We start from the raw sequence: 19,386 nt of genomic DNA, 5'->3' as shown, positions 1-19,386 counted from the left end.
TTCCAAAACTGTTGTTTGCAGCTTCTATAAAGATTGAGTCTCTGCTAGAAAAAGCTCTCCCCAGTTAGTATCAGATAAAAGTACCTGATACTTCCATTTAGGGCGGAGGAAGTCAAAATGGGAAGGAACTTTCTCGTTTTCACACAATAGATTAGTTATTGCAGTAACGTTTTAGAGAAATAATTTGTTCATTAGTTTAATCCTCACTCGAGGACATTTTTTCCATTGCTTTTCAGAGTAGGAGAGAAACAATGATGTGAGACACATCAATTGTTTGCCTCCTGCCTGTACCCGGATGGAGTCTGCAACTGAATGAAGTAGCTTCCAGGACCCTTGTCCTTGGGCTGACGCTCTAACCACTGAACCAACTGGCTAGGGCATGTTCAGTTGTTTAAATAATCAATAGCCAATCCAAGATTGTCTTTCAGTTCTGATTCTGTCTTCTTGTGTTTGGGTGGCTCTGAATAAATGACAACTTTCAGTATTTTAATTTTGCATTTTTAAAAATGAATAATTATTTCATGGAGCCAAAGAATAACCAGTAAAAACCTGATCGATCATAAAAATCATTGTTGAAATGTTTCACAGCAAGCTTAGCCTTTTGGGGAGCAACTTTTCAGTATCTGACGAAGTTGTAAATGCAAGAATCTTTTGACTCAGCAATTGTACTGAGGTAAAGACCTACATGTGCCTAGAGAAATGTAGAGTTCACTGTAGTATCATTAGAAATAGCATGAGTGAATAACCATCAGTAAAGGAATATCAATTACGGGGCATCATACTATGGAAAGTCACATGTCTGAATTGTGTGACTAAAGAAAAAAGTAAGTGCCTCATAATTTACAAGGATCTCTGCAACTCCCTTTCAGTGACTTTCTGACCATTACTGGCTTTCACTCTCCACATAACCCAACCCTCACCTACCATTCCTCATGTGGTCACCTACAGGTCTATCCTAATTCCAGATTGCTATTACTACTTCTTTTAGTGGGTGACCAGTAGTTCAACTATATAGAAGGTTCCAACCAGTGGACATGCCTAAAGGCACATGACTACATTCCTTCTGGTAGATACATTTTGGATTGAGACCCACTGGAAAATGGGTGTTATATATCCTGGAGTGTGGTGTGAGTTATGCTTGTCATTCTGTTGTGTGGTATTTCTGTGCCATGGTCTATCATTAAATTACAGCAGTCCTAGAGCAATACTTTGCATTACTCCAGGGAGCAACTTGGCTCAGACCCAGGGAATTTCCCAAGTTATAGCAAGCATTAGCAACTACTGTTCACGTTTGCTTGAAGAGGACAAGAAAACCAGCTCCCATCTTTCATTGCATAGATATCCAAACTGTTTTCTGGCTTTTATGTAGTTTTAACAGAATTTCAAGAGCCATTTGAAAATGACAAAGCACAAATATGAACATTTTAAAAAACCACAATCCCTTATTAAAACAGCCTAGTTACTAGCCAATGGTTCACACTTGGGCAACAATTAATTCCAATATTTGATTTCTGCCAATTTGCAGTGATATCATATGTGAATAGCGCCTAAAACTGAGCGCGCGCTACTTTGGGCCTTTAGGTGTGTTGTACCAATCCAACCTAGATTTGAGGCTTCCCCATACATTATGTGATGCCCAAGAAACTGGCCACAATTTTCATTTATTTTGTCTCTTGTGTAGTTTTTTATATAGATACTACCCTAACGCTTGAGTAATATTTACAATTCCGTAGGCAGTGAGGGACGTATTTGTCTAATGACTACTCTTATCACACACTTATCTTTATCATTTCTTACCAGTGAGGCACAGGACTCAAATTATCAACACCTTGACGAAAGATCATCAGATTACAACCCAGCAGGTTTTCAACCTTTGTACAGGAAAGTTAGGAAATTGGATTATATTAGTTTCCAATCAGTATACCAATTTTTTAAAATGCAAAAAATTGAATACTAAAACTTAAACCACTTAATCTTTTCTTGGTAATATCTTTATACTGCACAGTGCTGAAACTATTTCTAAACATTTAAGTTCCTATACATTAACTTTAAAAGAATCATTTGCAGTTTTACACTAAATCATCTATATTGCCTCCCACCTTCATTTACCTGAGTTTTGGCCGCGCACATTCCAGGGGTTACTGTTGAGACAGAGCAAAATGGTTTTCAGATTGAGGACTTTTGTCCACTTTTTTCCTGTTAAGATCTGAAGCCAGTTAGCCCAAAAATTTTATTCAGATTCTCAACATCTTAAAAATTGGTAGTTTTCATGACACACCCACTAAAATTAGCTGAATTCACTTTTAAAGGGATCATACTTGTTAGCAACTGATCTTGAAAACGTGGTTCTACAGCCATAGTAGAAAACTTCCATGTAAATCAGATACTAACTTGCTCCCTTTGACTATGAATTTGATAAATTTGGACACAATGTCAACCTGTTTGAGGTTCTTGTGGCTTAGAAAACTTTTAAGATTCTGAACACTTATAATCACTATCCTTTTTACTTAACATGTGCCTTGCTTTAAAAAAACTACCTTATCTAACCTAACATTCTGCAAGTAAAGCTAGTTTTTCCTCATTTATATATATTTAGCATCCAATCTGGAATCTGACAAAAACCTGCTTATCAGCCCATTAACCTATTTATAAGCATAAAGTATTTTTAAAGAAAAAACTTTGCCAGCCCTTATTTAAATGGTGTTGCTGAGTTATCAGAAACAAGATTAAAATATGTACGTACATAACAAAATCTTAAAATCTTAAGTGAAAGCCATTTAACTAATATTTAAAACCTCTGCAATTATTAGTTTATTAGTATCATCCAGGACTCAGATGTTCAGTATTCCTCCTGAAATTACATAAACAAATGCAAATGAAAAGATCCAAGTCAAAATTATATAACAAAACAGCACTCCATCACAAAAGCGTGTAAAATTACAAGAACGCTATTTTAAAACACTGGCACTGTAAGAGAATGTAAAAAACCACAAAATTGCCAAATTGTTTCCTAAACATCTAAGTGGATAAACATATGACCCTATCGAGTTTTGTAAAAATCAAGTTCAAATGAATTGGACAATTCAAACTGTGATACAAAGTTTGTCTTCTTCCTTCATGTCTATTTGATTCATAAAGGGGCAAACTATAATTTGGAAAATATACTTGATTTTTAAATGTGGCATACAATTTTAAAAGTTGGCCCAATTAATTAAAAATACCTTTAATGGAGTAGTTTCCTAAGCAATCCATATTTAGATGAAAAGAAGACAGTCAGCACTTTTTTTTTCAGAGCCTTTGCCAGGACTAATGTCAACAAAAAACTTCATATGGCAGTCTTGTATTTTAAGCTCACGCTTTTGGGGATACAATCTCAGGTCTTTTTAAATGTGGGAACTGCAAACATAACTGCCATTACATGGTAATGGGAGTTTAAAAAATGTAGAGTCCTCATGTAAAGATTAGAACATATTTTTCTTAGTCCTTCAAGGACAGACTTTCAGAATGTTTGATTCTAATAATCCCATGCTGTGAGTAGAGTGGTTACTTTTCACTTTGTAAATGTAACTGGGCTATGTGAATTTTTATATCAACTGATCAAGATTTTTGCCTTTCAGTTATGGATGAAAACAGTCTAAATTCAACTCTCATTACCCTCATCACGAGTATGTAGGGTGTGTAGACAAAAGGTTTTTATCAGCTAACTATATGAAAGATAAACACTGTAATAAATCATATGATCCAAAATGGGAAAAAGCAAGACTAGCTTCCCCTCAAGAAGAAAAATTTCAGACCTATGAAAAGGACAACAATACTAATAAAAAAAATTGTATTTACTTAGAAGCATTCAGAATGTCAACAAAACAGCTGTAACTTTTTTTTGCAATTACAGAGTGGTATTCAGTTAACAGAACAACAATTATTTTGTATAAGCTGCATCAGAGACAACTGAAGATGAAAAAACTACCATCCCCATATATAACTAATTTGTGCTGTGCACCAACAAGAACCTGCTTTAATTTCCATGCCAATTTACAACCCCCATACTGTACCAGGCAAGGTTAGTGGCTATTGAAAATACCACCAGGACAGGGCTATCTAAAGACACATTCGGTAGTGTGTTAACTATACAAAAAAAGACACTGTACAGTTTAAAAACAAATCTTACACAGCCTTACATTTCAATTTTTTTTTTCTTTAAAAGGAGTGAGTTGTGTACAGGGGGGTTAAATGCTTTATAGACAAGAAAAAAAAAAACTGCGCTAGAACCAACTTATTCATCATCATCATCTTCTTCTTCATCATCTTCTTCTTCATCTTCCTCCTCCTCCTCATCCTCTTCATCTTCCTCGTCTTCTTCCTCTTCCTTCTTTTTCTTGCTTTTTTCAGCCTTGACAACTCCCTTTTTGGCCGCATCGGGCTTTCCTTTAGCTCGGTATGCAGCAATATCCTTCCAAAATAAGAGGCAGGAGAAATTGGTAGGAAAGACAATACAGTTAAAGTAAGGGGAGAAATAAAAGTAACATGGGAAAACTTTATGAAAATCAAGATTCCAGTTATGCTAAAATACCACATATCTGAAAGACTCACTCTACCTCAACAAATAACCAAGATTTTGAAAAATGCATATAAAAACACGACAAGATGATTATAATTCATGGTCTAATATTTGCCATGTTATGGCTCACTGAAGTGAAATTATGCATCACATCCTAACTTTCCTTTATTGGAACTAGAATGTAGAGACTGATTAAAGGGTAGACACTGCCACCTTCTGAATGCAGAAAAGCACTCTACAGGTTTATTTTGCCAGACCCTAATCCATAGTAAGAAATTTTGTCTTTAAAAACAAAAAAAAGTAATTTGTCAAGTAAGCCATGCAATTAGATTAAGAAAACATCTAGAAATTAACACTTTTCCCCAGAATAGCTAAATAAGCTAAAATCTAACTTTAACATTTCAATTCAAAGTATAGGGGTTATAGATTTTTCTTCATATCAATTCATTATGCAGACATTACCTTTTTAACTTAAAATTGAGGTTTTTGGGGTTATCTAGAGAACATAAATGCTTCAAGGTATATTTATGAACACAATCTATATTATTTTGTCCATCCTATTTTTATGTTGTGTACCTGACCATTTAAAATAACTAATCATGACTCAAAGTAACTACCAAAATTTTAATATATTTGGAGATATTGGGGAATAACAAACCCAGACTAAATGTATGGCCTTTGCATGATAATACAAAGTAAAAAAAAAAAAAATTAAAAAAAATTACCACTATAATTAGATATTCTAGATAATTTGAAAGACAGAATAGGACTTAAGACAATAGCCAATGACACACTGAATATAGCTGTTATACTGAAATAAACAAAAACTACATTACACCTCAAACTTTTAGAAATCCCTAAGAAAATGGAAAATTAAGGTGAGGTACCAAGTATAATTTCCTAACACAAGGCATACCCTTTCTTTCCTCATTACACCAAGCAAATCCATACTCCTTACCTTTTCGTATTTCTCCTTCAGCTTAGCAGCCTTCTTTTCATAAGGCTGTTTGTCATCTGCAGCAGTGTTATTCCACATCTCTCCCAGCTTCTTTGCAACATCACCAATGGATAGGCCAGGATGCTCTCCTTTGATTTTTGGGCGATACTCAGAACAAAACAAGAAAAAGGCCGAACTACAAAGAGAAATTTCATTTTACAATTTTAAGTTTACTATCAAATATGTATTGTATTGCTATTTAAAACTGCTTCTAATTTCTAGTATGCATTGGATAGGGTGCAAATATAATATGCTAATTACCCTTCAAAACCAAAGCTTGATTTACAATTTCACTCATGATGCTACTAGTTGAAAAGACACTATTAACACTAAAGTTCCAAAAAGACATTCTGCAAATTACTCTAAGTATTACAGATAAATATTTCTCGAGAAAAGACTCAAAATTACATTTAGAAATACACTGGGTGAAGAAAGCAAATGTCAAATTCCCACAGGAATTTTTCTCATAACACTTAAATCTACCAATGTGAACTACTATCAGCTAAGAAACTTTGCTTATACACTCCAAACCCACAAGGTGGCTTGCTGAATTTCTGCTTCTATTGCAAAGCACTTCTTGAAAGAAAAATGGCAAGATACTTACGGAGGCCTCTTGGGTGCATTGGGATCCTTGAATTTCTTTTTTGTTTCCCCTTTAGGAGGGATATAAGTTTTCATTTCTCTCTCATAACGGGCCTTGTCCGCCTTTGCCATGTCTTCAAATTTTCCTTTCTCTTTAGCAGACATGGTCTACAAAAGAATTATTTGTAAACTTAAGCTGGCAACAAAATTTTAATAAATTGTTTGTAGAAGAACAATTTATTTATTAAAATGAATAAAACCAGTGTCCTTTGTTACTGAGTAGCCTGTTCTAACATTACCACTCACATTATGCAAATAGCAGAGCCTTTTTAAAACCCTAATTAGGAGGTGACTTTTTGGGTATGTTTTAAGCCCTCTTACCTTCCACCTCTCTGAGCACTTCTTAGAAAACTCTGAGAAGTTGACTGAAGCATCTGGGTGCTTCTTCTTGTGCTCCTCCCGGCAAGTTTGCACAAAGAAAGCATATGATGACATTTTGCCTCTCGGCTTCTTAGGATCTCCTTTGCCCATGTTTAATTACTTTCCTAAAAAAATAAATGTTTGATGTTAGCAATGAAACTATGACATTTCAGAGCACTTTAACTCCTTGGAGAGTGTATGAAAACTAACGTACCGATTATTTAACACAGGAGTGACACCAACCTCTCATAATACCAAACCAAAAAATGGTAGTAACAGCCAATTCCAAGAGGCAACACCAAGCAGAAAACGGTCCGTCGGTGTGATCTCAAAAAGTAGACACAATGGTATACAGTATTTGTCACTCATGTGTCTGTTCAGAATGAATACCCAAAAGGTCATTTAAATTTTTTAAAATACACAAACCGTTTTAAATCAACCGGACCAAATGTCAGAAAACTAACGTGCCGACTTGTGGATTTGAAGGACCTAAGAGCCTGAGTAGTAAGCAGGCCCTTCCCAATAACGGGCCGAAACCACTAAAGTTTAGTGATTGCTTGAAAAATATTCGCTTGGCAGAAAGTTTGCTGGGAGAAGGGCGGGTGAGAAAGCTGCCACGCTTGGACCCAGGCTGGGGGTGGCAGTAGTATTTGTGCGGCTGCCACCGCACAGCGAGGCAGCTTGTTTCCTATCGGTTTGGCCCCGAGATGTGTTTCAGTTCTGACTAAACACGTCCGGTCTGAAGTTTCTCTGAGTAAACAAGGATGAGGGACAAAAGCCACTCCTGCTCGGGTTGACCCCCGCCCTCACCGGAGTATTTTTTAATCCGCGAAAGTTGGGGCGCCGCTTGGAGAGGGCTCCCAGCGCCGGGGCTCTGCACACCTTCCCGCCACTTGGCCCCAGGAGTCCGGGAGAAGCAGGCAGCGCGGGGAGCGGCGGCGCGGGCCCGGGGCCGCCACGTGCGCCCGCCGCCCCCATTTTGTCGGGCTCGCCGAGGGAGAAGCCCCGCTCGAAATGGGGGCTGGCTCCGCCCGCGGCCGCCGGCCCGGCGCGCACGGAATGGCCGCTGCGCGTCTTCCCCGCCTGCGCCGCCGCGAGGGCGAGCGCGAACATGGCTCCTTCCCTTTGTGTGTATGTGTGTGAGTGTGTGAGTGCGAGCGCGGGCGGGCGGGGTGCGCGGCGCGCTCTGGCGCACGCTCGGCCATTGCGGCCGGGGGGAGGGGCGGGGGGCGCGCGGCCGGACCCTCCCCTCCCCTCCCCCGCCCGCAGCCGCCGCCGCGCCCGTCTCCCTCCGCGGCCCGCCACCCCCGCACGGGAAACGCGGGGCTGGGAGCGGAGCGAGAAAAAAAAGTTACCTCGGAACTGCGCGCCCCGCTCCCCCGCCCGCCCGCCGCCTTGTTTTCTCCCCGCCGGCAGCGCCGGGCGAGTCAGCCATGTTCCAGCGGGCGCAGGGCGCCGCTCCCCCCTCCGCCGCGCCGCCGCCCGGGCGCAGGCCGCCGGGCCCACCGCGCTGCCCGCCCGGCGCCCGGCTCTGCGGCGGCCGAAGCAGCCCGAGGAGGCGCCGCCGCCCCCCGCGCACGGCGGCCGCCCGAACACTCGGCCCGGGGGCTGAAAACACGTTAAAAATGTTTTTAATAAAAAATTTTTTTTTGCGCCAGTCAGCGCGGACGCCGGCGGGTGGGCGGCGCGGGCGCGGGGCTGCGGCGCTCGGTGGCCCGGGCCGGGGTCCGGCGCGGGGCAGGGCTCGGCGCCCCAGGCTCGCTCCGTGCGCAGTTCCCCCCCGTCCCCCCTCATCCGCCTTTGTGTGGATCCCGACCCACCGCTCCCGGCCGCCGGATCCCGCCGCCGCGCGAGTCGGGCGCTGCCGGAGGCGCCCTCCCCGCCGCAGCGCTGCCCCGGACTCACCCTCAGCGAGCACACAGTCACCCAGTGCCCGTCCGGCTCGCACTTGCCCCGGCGCTGTCTCTATGGAGCTCAATGTACTGCAATGGCTGTGAGAGCGGGAGCCAGACGCAGCCTCCTCACTCTCTCCGCTCTGTAACATTACTCTCCAGCCAGCGCGCCTCCTATTGGCTACCGCCAACTCACGGGGCCCGCTCATTGGCCCGCTCCCTCCCATTGTCCTGACCAGAGCCCGTCGGCTATTGGCTGTCTCCGGGGACACGTCATCAAGGATTGAAACAGCGCGCAAATCTGAATGTGTGTGGATGCCGGGCAAGGAGGCTGAGGCGGGAGAGGCAGAGGCAGAGGCAGCAGCTGCTACGGGAAAGCGAGCTCTATGGTGTGTGTGCATGTGTCTAACCCAAGCCGGCCCCACGCCGGAGCGGCCGCCGGAGCGGCGCGGGCCTGACTTCTCCACCGGAGTCTCCAACTCCTCAGGCAAAACAGACACCCACAGGCCTCCCCCCCCCTCCCTACCCCAAACTCACTTGCAAAGCCGTTGAGATAAGAGACCCCAGAATTTTAGCAGATCTTCAAAAGTGAGGGCGACAGTCTGAGGTCGCGCCCCCTAAAAACTGGGGCTCCTGCCAGTGCGGAGGGGCGAAGGCACCAAGATTGAGGCCCCTCAACAGCACGTGGTTGCATTACACTAGATCTCTGCAAAGGCAGGGCTTTTCCTGTAAGAAAGTGACATGATCCGGCCGGGCGGTTTTAAAATGCCCCTTTTTCTGGGCTCGTAAACCGTAACGTCAGGCTTGCTGAGCAGCTGAAATCTTGACTCACAGTATAGGCATTCGGTTTCACCCTTTTTGTTGGTTTGATCGAGTTTCACACCGTGTCTAGAACTTTTTATTTAAATACAAAGCACTGTCTTAACTTCCTGGAAATCGAATAATTATTCCATGTAATTAAAGCACAGCTATTTCGTTTTGATATGGGGCACTCCGGCAGGAAATGCTTGTGAGGGCCTGCTAGAATTAGCAAATTCATTAGAGACCACGTTTTTAACTGTTTGGCTATTTTATTTGACTTGGTGTGGATTACTGTTATAATCAAACGAATCCTTGTGATGCTATCTCCCCCTCCCATCACACCACTTAGTGCATCCATGTACCTGCTCTAGGATTACAGGAGCTGCAGGGATATGGTTACCTGAAGGACTAGATGGAGGCACAGAGTTGGTATGCCCAAATCCACAGACTGTGCTTTCCCTAGCTTACTAAACTGGCGTTTAGTAGTAAACCCATTTATTATGTCTGTAAAGAAAATGTGTTAGCTATATCAGCCAGTTTTGAAGACCATGCACATATATCAGTGCTTTATGAAACTATTATCTAGTCCTTAGTGGGAGCAGACCACACCCCTATTCAGTTATAACAGACTTCCCCTTTTTCACCCTCTAATGCCATGATCATACGTTTTTAAATCCATCAGCCAATTCCCCCTAATGTAATAGAGCAGTAATTTTCGACCTTTTTCATCTCAGGGCACACATAAACTAGTTACTAAAGTTCTGTAGCACACCAAAAAATATATTATCTTTTTTGCTAATCTGACAAAAAATAGACATAATTTCGATTCATTCAAACCAGATGGCTCTTGTTGTGTTAGCTGATGTCTTTTTTATTTGACATTCTAAGGAAAAAGAGGTCAGTGCCCCTGACTACAGTCAGGTATTGCATGTTTTAAAAATTCTTGCAGCACACCAGTTGAAAATTGATGTAATAGATCCAAGTTTAAATAATCACTTTATTATGATCTTTTTATTTCTTATATCCACTCTACACATCCATAACCCAAAGTATTTGCTTTAATTTATTAAGGTGTTTGAGAATCAGCTTAGATAACCTTCCCTGACCTATGATTTTAATGTTTATTCCTTTTTTAAAATACATGATTGGTCTCAGGGGTTATAGTGTTGATGAATGAATAATACACAACACATGCACACGAAAAAGTGTATATAATATCAAAGAATATATAAACTAGTATAATGCACACTCAGTGTAAAAAGTAAACATCTAAAGTTAATTCATATTCTTTTCATACGTATTTACCCTTATCTACTTCACTTTACTAATCATGCTTTATTTAAATCTAAATATTTATTTCATTTGTTTTACTATTTTGATGCCCATATTACAAAATATTCATGACACTGACTATTTTTATTTATCTTTGTTGTTGAAAGTATTACAGATGCCCCCTTTTTTCCCCCCACTGACCCTTTCCACCTCACTCCCACCCCCTCCTTAGGTCTTCACCTTACTATTGCCTGTGCTAATGGGTTATGGTGATGCATATATACATAAAAGTTCTTTGGTTAATCTCTTCCCACCCCTCCCCCTTCCCTCTGAGATTCGTTGGCTGACACTTTAAATGACATCAAAATTTGACTATTATTTAAAGATAGCACACTATCAATATTTTCCGCAAGCAGTGTTGGATTTGCACTGGCCCAACCACACACTTTTACCAATTATCTATAATAGCTTACTCCTGCCAGGGTAAGTTTATGGTCACAGAACAACATGAGAGCAGTGGACCCACACAGGTTTCTATTTCAGCAGGATAGTACGGTGAGTAATAGACAACTGGATTTAAATAGACCTGAGTTCAAATCCCAGCTCTGCTACTTACTAGCTGTATGATCTTAAGCAAGTTTTTTTAAGCCTCTTTGTGCTTCAGTTCTCCCAACTATAAAGTGGAGGCAATCACAGAGTTGTTGTAAAGATTAAACTTTTTTTTCAAAGGTTTAAAATTGTCATGCAGATCCCTTCAGACCCATGACTTAGAAAACCTCGGATGCAGTTAACATTGAGTTTTTCCTCATACTTTAATTTTATATGAGGGCAGTGGTTGCAACACTAATTAAACTTTTTTGTTTTTAAATTCTGGCCTCAAATAGCACTCATCTTCATCCAATCTAGTGATGGTGCTTTTATTTATTCCCAAGTGTAACAGAGGCCATGTCAGAGAGAATATAAAAACCTACACTTATAGGCACAATGTTTCTCATATTTGTTTTTCCAAGATATAGGCAAAGAGGGATATAAAAAGGAAAGAAACTTTTAAGTAAACCCAACAACTTCTAGCTCTAATCCTGCAACCTTGACATTCACTTATTTACATTAGACCCTTTTCTTCTTCACAATGAATCATTAGCCACAAATTTGGCATATATTTTACTTTAGAGTTATTGGATGTTTTATCCCAAATTACAGCGTTGTCTAATTCAAAAAGCCTGAACACTTTCTCCCATGCCCATTTTAGCCAAATGAATTACAAATCTTCATTAATAAAGTTTATGTCCTTCCTGAAGCCTGCCTTGAACCCCCTATGGGGTAGGTGAAGTGCCTCTCTTCTGTGATCCCATAATATTTTGTATATTGATTACTGTGTTCACAATTGTAATTATCCAGTTCTGTCTGCTTGTCCTACTGCACTGCACCCGTTATAGGCAGGGACCCTCTCTTATCTAGCAGGGTGCTTGGCCTATAGTGGGCACTTAATAAAGTCTTTTGAATAAATGAGTTAATAGCTGAAAAAGCACTTACAGAAAATTATTGTTTTAATCTTCCTCTTCCATCTTTGGAGATAAATATTTGGGTCTCTAAATCAAAAGGTAGGGACCTAGAATAATAATAAGTAATGTTAGGATGCTAAAGTTGAAGATAGATTCCAATTGCACCTCATTCTATATTTGAGAGGATCTCAAATATAGACAAACACTAAATTTTTAGAATTTACCAGTTCTCAACTAGGCCAAGGTTATTCCTTGTTGGATAGAGTGAACTACAGCAAGCCAAATACAAATTTATCACAAAAACTGCCAGAATGTCTGCCCAAAGGTTGCTTCCAACAGGCCATTGAAACTTAACTCTAACGTAAAACAATACAAAACACAGACAGGGGGCTGTAAGTCTTTGGCTGAAGGATACTGATTCCTCCCAGTACAATTAATTCTGAAGTCTAGCTATGTGAATTCTCTTGTTTCTCCTTCTCAAAAAGGGCCAGTTTCTGAAAAAGACAGAAACAGTAAACCAAAGTGTCTGATGAGGGAACTATACGTAAACCCTTTTCTCTTTCTTTCCTTCCTTCTCTTTCTTCTGTCTCTCTCTCTCCCTCCTCCACCCCCCTCCCTCCTTCCCTCCCTCCCTCCCTCCCTTTTTAGGGTGCTGAAAATAAAGGAGAGAGGAATTCAGGAAAAGAAAAGAGCACAGGTATGTGAACTCTGGACTACAAGGTAGGACACTGAGTTCCAACCCTCCGATCCACTACCCATGGACTTCTGGTAGCCACTAAGGTCAGTGCTCCTTGTCCCCAGCTCTTGGGGCTATGATACTTTATCTAACTTGCAAGGATATTACAGAACCAAATGGACAGGCGCCAGAGGTGGAGGGCAGAGAGGTGGTGTTCTACTTGTCAGTATGTGGAGAAGGGGAACTTTGTCCTGAGCTGCTTAAGAGCTTCTGATTGAGCCTCCGTTTTCTGTCTGAATGTGACTTACAGGTGGGCAAATAAGGGCCTTCAGCGGTGGGCAGCATTGATGATGGAGGCAGAGAAAATAGTACAGAAGCTATTTTATATCAATAATTTCTCTAGAATTGGAACATTTCACTGGTGAATAAAGAAGAAGTATCATACCCTTTCTTAATAAGATGCCTATTCTCTAGTTAGTCAAAGAATGATACAAAGAAGGGAAAACTCATTAGTAAAATATTTTATAAAACGATTTAAATTCAGAAAAGATGACTATTTTAGGTCTTGATCTCAAAAACCATATAACATACCTAATTCAACTGCCTTATTAAAAATGCCATAAACCTTAAAAATAAGTATCTAAACACACCTATGAGATTGGCTATAATAAAAAAGACATATAATGGCAAGTGTGGGCGAGGATATGGAGAAATCGGAACCATCGGGCACTGTTGATGGAAATGTAAGACGGTGCAGCCACTTTGGAAACCAGTTTGACAGTTCCTACAAACATTAAACATAGAGTTCCATATGAATTACCCAGCAACTCTACTGCTAGGTATGTACCCAAGAGAAACAGAAGCATGTCCACACAAAAACTTGTACATGAATGTTCATAGCAGCATTATTTGTAACAAACAGTGGAAACCACCCAAATGCCCACATTACAATGTGGATGAAGCTTTGAAACACTGTGCTAAGTGCAAGAAGCCAACCATAAAAGACCACATATTGTATGCTCCATTTGCATGAAATGTCCAGAACAGGAACATTTATAAAGTAGAAAGATATTAGTATTGGCCAGGGGGAGGGAGAGTGACTGCTAACGGGTGTGGGGCTTCCTTTAGGTGGACGAATGGTTGCACAACCCTGTGAACATACCAAACATCACTGAGTTGTATGTATGTGAAGTATATCTCAATAAAGCTGTTTTTAAAGAAAGGAATAAATATTTTACGTGTGGTTTTGATTAACCAAACAAACGGAAAGTGATGATAGAACATGACCTACCTGCCAGTTAAGCCCAATACTTTCTCGTGGTCCATGGTGTTTAACGCCATCTGAAAGTGATGGCATTCCTCTTCGCTAGGTGGACATTCCATGTATTATTGGAGTTACATATTCTGTGGTTAAAATGTATTAAAAGAGCACTTTCAACGGTACCTTGGGAGGTTTTTCTTGAGAGCCTGGGTTGGCTGTAGTAAGTCAGCTGAACCATGAAAGGTTAGGTCAGACAGTACTTACTGGCAGGACTCTGGCCTTATCTGACACAAAGATGTTTCACGTGGACAACACCATGTTTTTAAAAGTTGGAGTTTTTCACATTAAAAAAAATCCAGATATTTGGTTTTTGAAAAATCAGAAATTTAAAAACTTGAATCCACATTTTGGAGTGAACAGGTGCTACCTCCCTCAAAGGTGGTATTTGTTCTGTAATTTGCTGCAGTCCCCATCATTCCCTAGTCATTCTACCTGACTGACCCACTCGTGTCACCTGCCTGGATCCTGTAGTTGGGTCCTTAATATTTTGTAACTGTGACCTGTGATTCTGAGTTTTTTGTCATCAGAGATTCCTTTCATAGGAAACATGTATTATCACACAGAACACAGAGTGGGAAACTGAACTGGAAGGGTCCCTTAAATGAGCAGAACCATTTTGGTGACAGGTAGCATGTACTCTTGATGAGAAATAGAGAATCTGGCTGCGCTGCATAGGATGTCTTATGGCCCAGGCAAAAGACTAGAAAAGAAGCTTTATTTACCATGTGTCTCTTATGTGCTGAGCACTATATATAGATTATTTCATTTAATTTATACAGTGATCCTATTGGCCAGGATACTCTCTCTCTTTTACAAATAATGCTAAGGAGGCTCAGAGACACCAGTGAGATTGTCCAGGGTAACACAGCTAGTGTGAGAGAGCAAAAATATTGACCCAGTTCTGACTCTGAAGCTAAAGTTTTCTCCACTAGGCCACATCACCTTCCAGTTATTAGCCTTGCTAATAAAGCGAACACTGATGACATTTCCCACCTAAGCATACCTCATATTCTCGTGGGAGTCTTGACACAAGTTCACAGACTTGCTTCCAAGGTTTTAGAATATGACCCATACACGTTGCAGATATAAAATTTGAAAAAAGTTTCAGGAAACCATACATTATTGTGATGGGAATCTGATTTTTTCCCCCTTCAAATCAACCATAATTTTACTTCCAAACCCACCTATGGGCCCTGCCTTTAACAAAACACTACAGTAAATAAGCCCCGTTTCCCATTAAGGGTGATATCCACCCTAACTGACAAGTACTGGTGCTGCAGGCTGATTGGACAAGACTGAAGAGAGGAGCAGATCAGGAGAGGTGCCCAGCATCCAGGACCTGCAGCCAGATCTCCGCAGCACACCCAACGAGGTTGGTGCCAAGATTGTGGGACTGTCCCAGAGAAAGACTCTGGAGACAGGAAAGAAGAGTGACACTCTCTGCCACGGACACCTCAGAAAAAATGGGCATTCCAGCCGGAGACCCAGGAAATGTAAAGAAGATGCCTACAAATCCTGAGGCCTAGGAGAGAAATCCTAGCAGACTTTGTAAATACCTTCTTCGCCTAGGTAAGGCTCTCCCCACCTCAGATTTGCCAGTGTGGAGGTGGACCCATTGGGAAGACGGCCTCATATCCCAAGGGTCCAGGGCTTTTGTTTAAAAAACAACAACACTGAGCACCCAAAATGGCTTGTGGAGCTAAATAGAAGGGGACTGCCAACCCATACCTGCTGTTCAGAATAATAAAAAATCAACAACAAAGACCATTTAGGCTTTTTCTGAAAGGTTGCTGTTGATCCTTGTTCTAAGGTTTCCTTTTGACTTCCAAAGACAAAAATAAGGCACTAAGACGGAGATAGCAGGATTTAGTATATTAACATAAGCACTACCAGCAAATTGAGACTTCTATTTAGAAATGAACTCTGCTTTAGAAACATTCATGGCATTTGATCAGTGATTTTCCTTCTGGAAATATTTAGAAAATAATAACCAGAAATAAGTAAAAACACAAAGATTTGAATATTAATTGCAGCATTATCGATAATGTGGAAACAATCTAGATGTTCAATGAAAGGGGCTTGGTTAAATAAATTTTGGTCCATACTTATAATGCATTACTATTATGCAACTATCAAATTGTTATGAATACTAAATTTAATGCCATGTGAAAATATAATATCATGACCAAAACAATTTCAGAAGGATTCCCTGGTTTAAAAAAAAAAGTGTGTATGTGAATCCAAAAAGACTGGAAGGATATACTTGAAAATATTAATAGTATCATTTCTGCTGAAAAGTAATCGTTTACTCCTCATACTCTTCAATATTTCCTCAGTTTTGGACAATCAATTTATATTATTTCTATAATTAGAAAAAAACCCTCCAATTTGGGGGGGGGATGTAGCTATCATCTCTCTTGCACTTTTTTAAAAATTTAACTTATTGGGGTAATACTGGTTAATAAATGATATAAGTTTCAAGTGTACAATTCTATATAAAAAACTCAAATTTTTTAAGAGAAGAAATTTATTAATAAAAGACTCAAAGATTCAGATCATTTTTAAAAATTCAGACTTTAGCCCAGCCGGCATGGCCCATCAGTTGAATGTCGACCTATGATCTAGGAGATCTGAGTTTGATTCCTGGCCAGGGCACATGCCTGGATTTCGTGCTCAATCCCCAGTGGGGGGCATGTAGGAGGCAGCCAATCAATGACTCTATCTCATCACTGATGCTTCTATGTCTCTCTCCCTCTCCCTTCCTCTCTCTGAAATCAATAAAAATATATTTTTTTAAATCTTAAAAAAAATTCAGACTTTATTACTCTAGAAACTCTTCATCTATAAAGATCATGCATATTTATTCTAGCCCTAAAGTCACCAAGGCATTTCCAAGGTGACTGCCCTGATAACATAAATCAGAATCTAGTAACTGTCTGTTTGAAAACTTTTACCTCTCATCTCTACTGATGTGTCTTCTTTAATAGCTATTCCTTCTTTCCCCAGAATTCGGTCCCGAATCATCTTCTCTTTGCTTCTAGGCTCTCTTAGAGACCTCAGTGACCAACTCCCCGTGGAGTTTTCACCTTTGTCTCTATGTAAATGACCCTACGTTTCCCTTTCAGTCTTAGGCTCTATTCTGACCCCAACACTTACTAGTTTCTCTGTCTTGCCAGTTTGCTGTTAAACCACACCTCTTCCCAATTTCCTTCCTTGCCAGCTTCCCACACTGGCTCCAGTTCTAAGAGTCTGATTCCCCTTCTTTTCTCTAACATCAAATTTATAACACCTATGTCACACTACTTTTTAATCATTTTCTTTTATTGTTTTCCCCCATTTCTATTGCTCCCAACTCTATTCTGCTATTTATTATTTTGTGGTTTAGAATGAAGGCTTTGGAACGAGACATTCATAGGTTAGGATCCTGGCCCTGGCACTAGCTAGCTGTGACACCTTGGGCAAAGTGAATTAACTTCTCTGAGCCACAGCTGTTTCTGTAAAATGTATAGTACCCTTCCAAAGAGGAACTGTGAGTTTAAAGTAGCTCATAACAGAGCTGAACCTAGTATGTAAATTGCTTCAAACACTGTAAATGATCAACCAATGTTGGCTGTTTATTTTAGATTCCTTTAAAAATTGGTATTAATATTTTCTTAATGCACCAGAATCAACTACTTAAAAACTTGCCATATAATTTCAATGTTGTTCCAAATTAACTATAATATCCTTACCTGGCCTTCAGGACCCTCTGTAATAAGGCAAAATTTCTCTCTTGCTTTCCCTCCCCACCATTCTCCTAATTTCCAATCAAACTAGACCTTGTACTGTCCTATCTTCGAGCTTCTGGCCACACTGTTTCTTTTGGTTGTAGTGTCCTTCCCCCACCTCTGCTGCTAAAATCCAACCTATCCTTTAAAAACTTCCCAAACTTTATTAATTCTCCACTTGATGAGAATTCATTTTTGAATTCTGTTGCTTTAGGTTGTACCTTTCTAATGGCTTTTATAGTGTTATATGACAACAATATATTATTATGTATTTTATAGCCTATTTAAATATATTACATATTATATTGTCTCACTCATCTTTGTTTCTCCAGCACTCACTCATTACAGGTACTCAATGAATGTTAGTGGAACGTGAAGCTCACGTTCAATTTTCTGCCCACACCTATCACATTGTTGATACTCAGTTTTAATACCCTATGTCCAGAATTCCCTTCCTTTCATGGATTTAATTACATTCTAGTATGCTCACTTTAGGGACATGGAGCAAAACATATGGTCACGTTATCATTTTTGTTGGTCAAAATCAGTTGATACTGGCAACTTCATGTGGTTCAGTTCTGTTTAGGTTGGCCCCTGTCCTGTTGTCTTTGGGCAATGTTTTTATGATCAATTGTTTTAATAAATTTTCTTTATTGCTTTTTACTGTGTGAGGTTCAGAAGCTTGTCAACATATTTATGTTTTAATTCATGTATATTATTAAAAATCTTTAAAGTCAAAACAATAATGCCAAGTTTCTAAATGGCTGTATTTGTGTGGTGACAAAGATGTTCTTAGAGGTTAACACACATTATTTTTCCTCCTACATATTACCAAATATTGCAAAAGTTTTTAAACTCCCCAAATGTCATCATCCTTCTTGTGTAGACATTCAATCTAGGTTTTAGATTGAGATGAAAGCAGTTTGGATTTGCATGGAAGGACTCCCGGTGTGGTGCAGGGGACATGGCTTGTAGTGTGAAGCTGGAAAGTAGAGCAGGCTGACCTGCAAGGCCCCAGGAAGGATCTGCTCCCATGTAGCTGTCATCCCCACTCCCTGCTGTGGTTCCTGGTACCATCACTTTCCCTGCCTCCTCCTCTCTCCCTTCTCCTCTCCTCCCCCCTTTTCTCTCAACAATAGTTCCAGCTCCACAAACAGTGCGTAAAGTACCTCGTTCCTGGGATTTATACTTGCCAAGTGGCTTTGGGGAACAAGCTTTTCTCAAGCCCAGACATCAAAAGGCACTTATTTAAACACTTCAGGGAGAAATAGTAACTGAGGAAATTCGTAATCTCATCCCAAGCAGAAAAATGGATTTCATGAGGCTCTCTCTATGGTTTCCTGCCTTTTAAAAGGCAGTCTCTTGACCCTTTTCCCTCTTGTGTTTTCTTACCTTACCTAAAAGAATGTGAACTTCTTGCAGACAGAAACTATATCCTAACCTAAGTATCATAGGGTGACATGTCATCTTCAAAAGTTATGTGTTTATTAGTGACAATTGGAAGACTCAAAGAACATTTTTATGTGGCTATAAGTTCTTCAGTGGCTAAAACTGAACTTTATATCTTTTTCAAAGGGATTTTCGAGTGGAGCGAAAAT

At 40.3% G+C, this 19,386-nt stretch overlaps 1 protein-coding gene and 1 long non-coding RNA gene across 3 annotated transcripts in view; both read right to left on the bottom strand.

The window, feature by feature from the left end:
- Window positions 1-3,815: 3,815 nt before the first annotated feature.
- On the bottom strand, window positions 3,816-8,632 carry HMGB1 (high mobility group box 1). 2 transcript variants are annotated; one of them, XM_081129732.1, is made up of 5 exons: window positions 8,463-8,632; window positions 6,519-6,682; window positions 6,160-6,305; window positions 5,517-5,691; window positions 3,816-4,450 (listed from the first exon to the last, which is right to left on the bottom strand). In XM_081129732.1, exons 2-5 carry the CDS (start codon window positions 6,666-6,668, stop codon window positions 4,274-4,276), a joined length of 648 nt encoding a protein of 215 aa, XP_080985858.1. In that variant the 5' UTR covers window positions 6,669-6,682; window positions 8,463-8,632; the 3' UTR covers window positions 3,816-4,273. The 2 variants fall into 2 exon arrangements, with proteins under 2 accessions (XP_080985858.1, XP_080985859.1); XM_081129733.1 differs by lacking the exon at window positions 8,463-8,632 and adding an exon at window positions 7,368-7,692.
- A 3,423-nt stretch (window positions 8,633-12,055) lies between these two features.
- Window positions 12,056-19,386, bottom strand: part of LOC308553664 — a 107,353-nt gene continuing 100,022 nt past the window's right edge. Inside the window, exon 3 of the long non-coding RNA XR_013998265.1 lies at window positions 12,056-12,131. This is a non-coding gene — a long non-coding RNA (uncharacterized lncRNA). The remainder of the gene's footprint in view (window positions 12,132-19,386) is intronic.

This window comes from Miniopterus schreibersii, assembly GCF_964146895.1.
Source record: "Miniopterus schreibersii genome assembly, chromosome: 2".
In the NCBI taxonomy this organism is placed as follows: Eukaryota; Metazoa; Chordata; class Mammalia; order Chiroptera; family Miniopteridae; genus Miniopterus; species Miniopterus schreibersii.
Note: the sequence above shows the minus strand (reverse complement) of the source record. Positions and strands in the feature narration are given on the sequence as shown.

What these genes read in the sequence shown, in the direction of transcription:
- HMGB1 (XM_081129732.1), bottom strand. Translation starts at nt 6,668, where the DNA reads ATGGGCAAAGGAGATCCTAAGAAGCCGAGAGGCAAAATGTCATCATAT. An exon ending in AGTGCTCAGAGAGGTGGAAG is followed by an intron (nt 6,306 to 6,518) that starts GTAAGAGGGCTT and finishes ATTCTTTTGTAG; the next exon opens with ACCATGTCTGCTAAAGAGAA. An exon ending in AATGCACCCAAGAGGCCTCC is followed by an intron (nt 5,692 to 6,159) that starts GTAAGTATCTTG and finishes TTCTCTTTGTAG; the next exon opens with TTCGGCCTTTTTCTTGTTTT.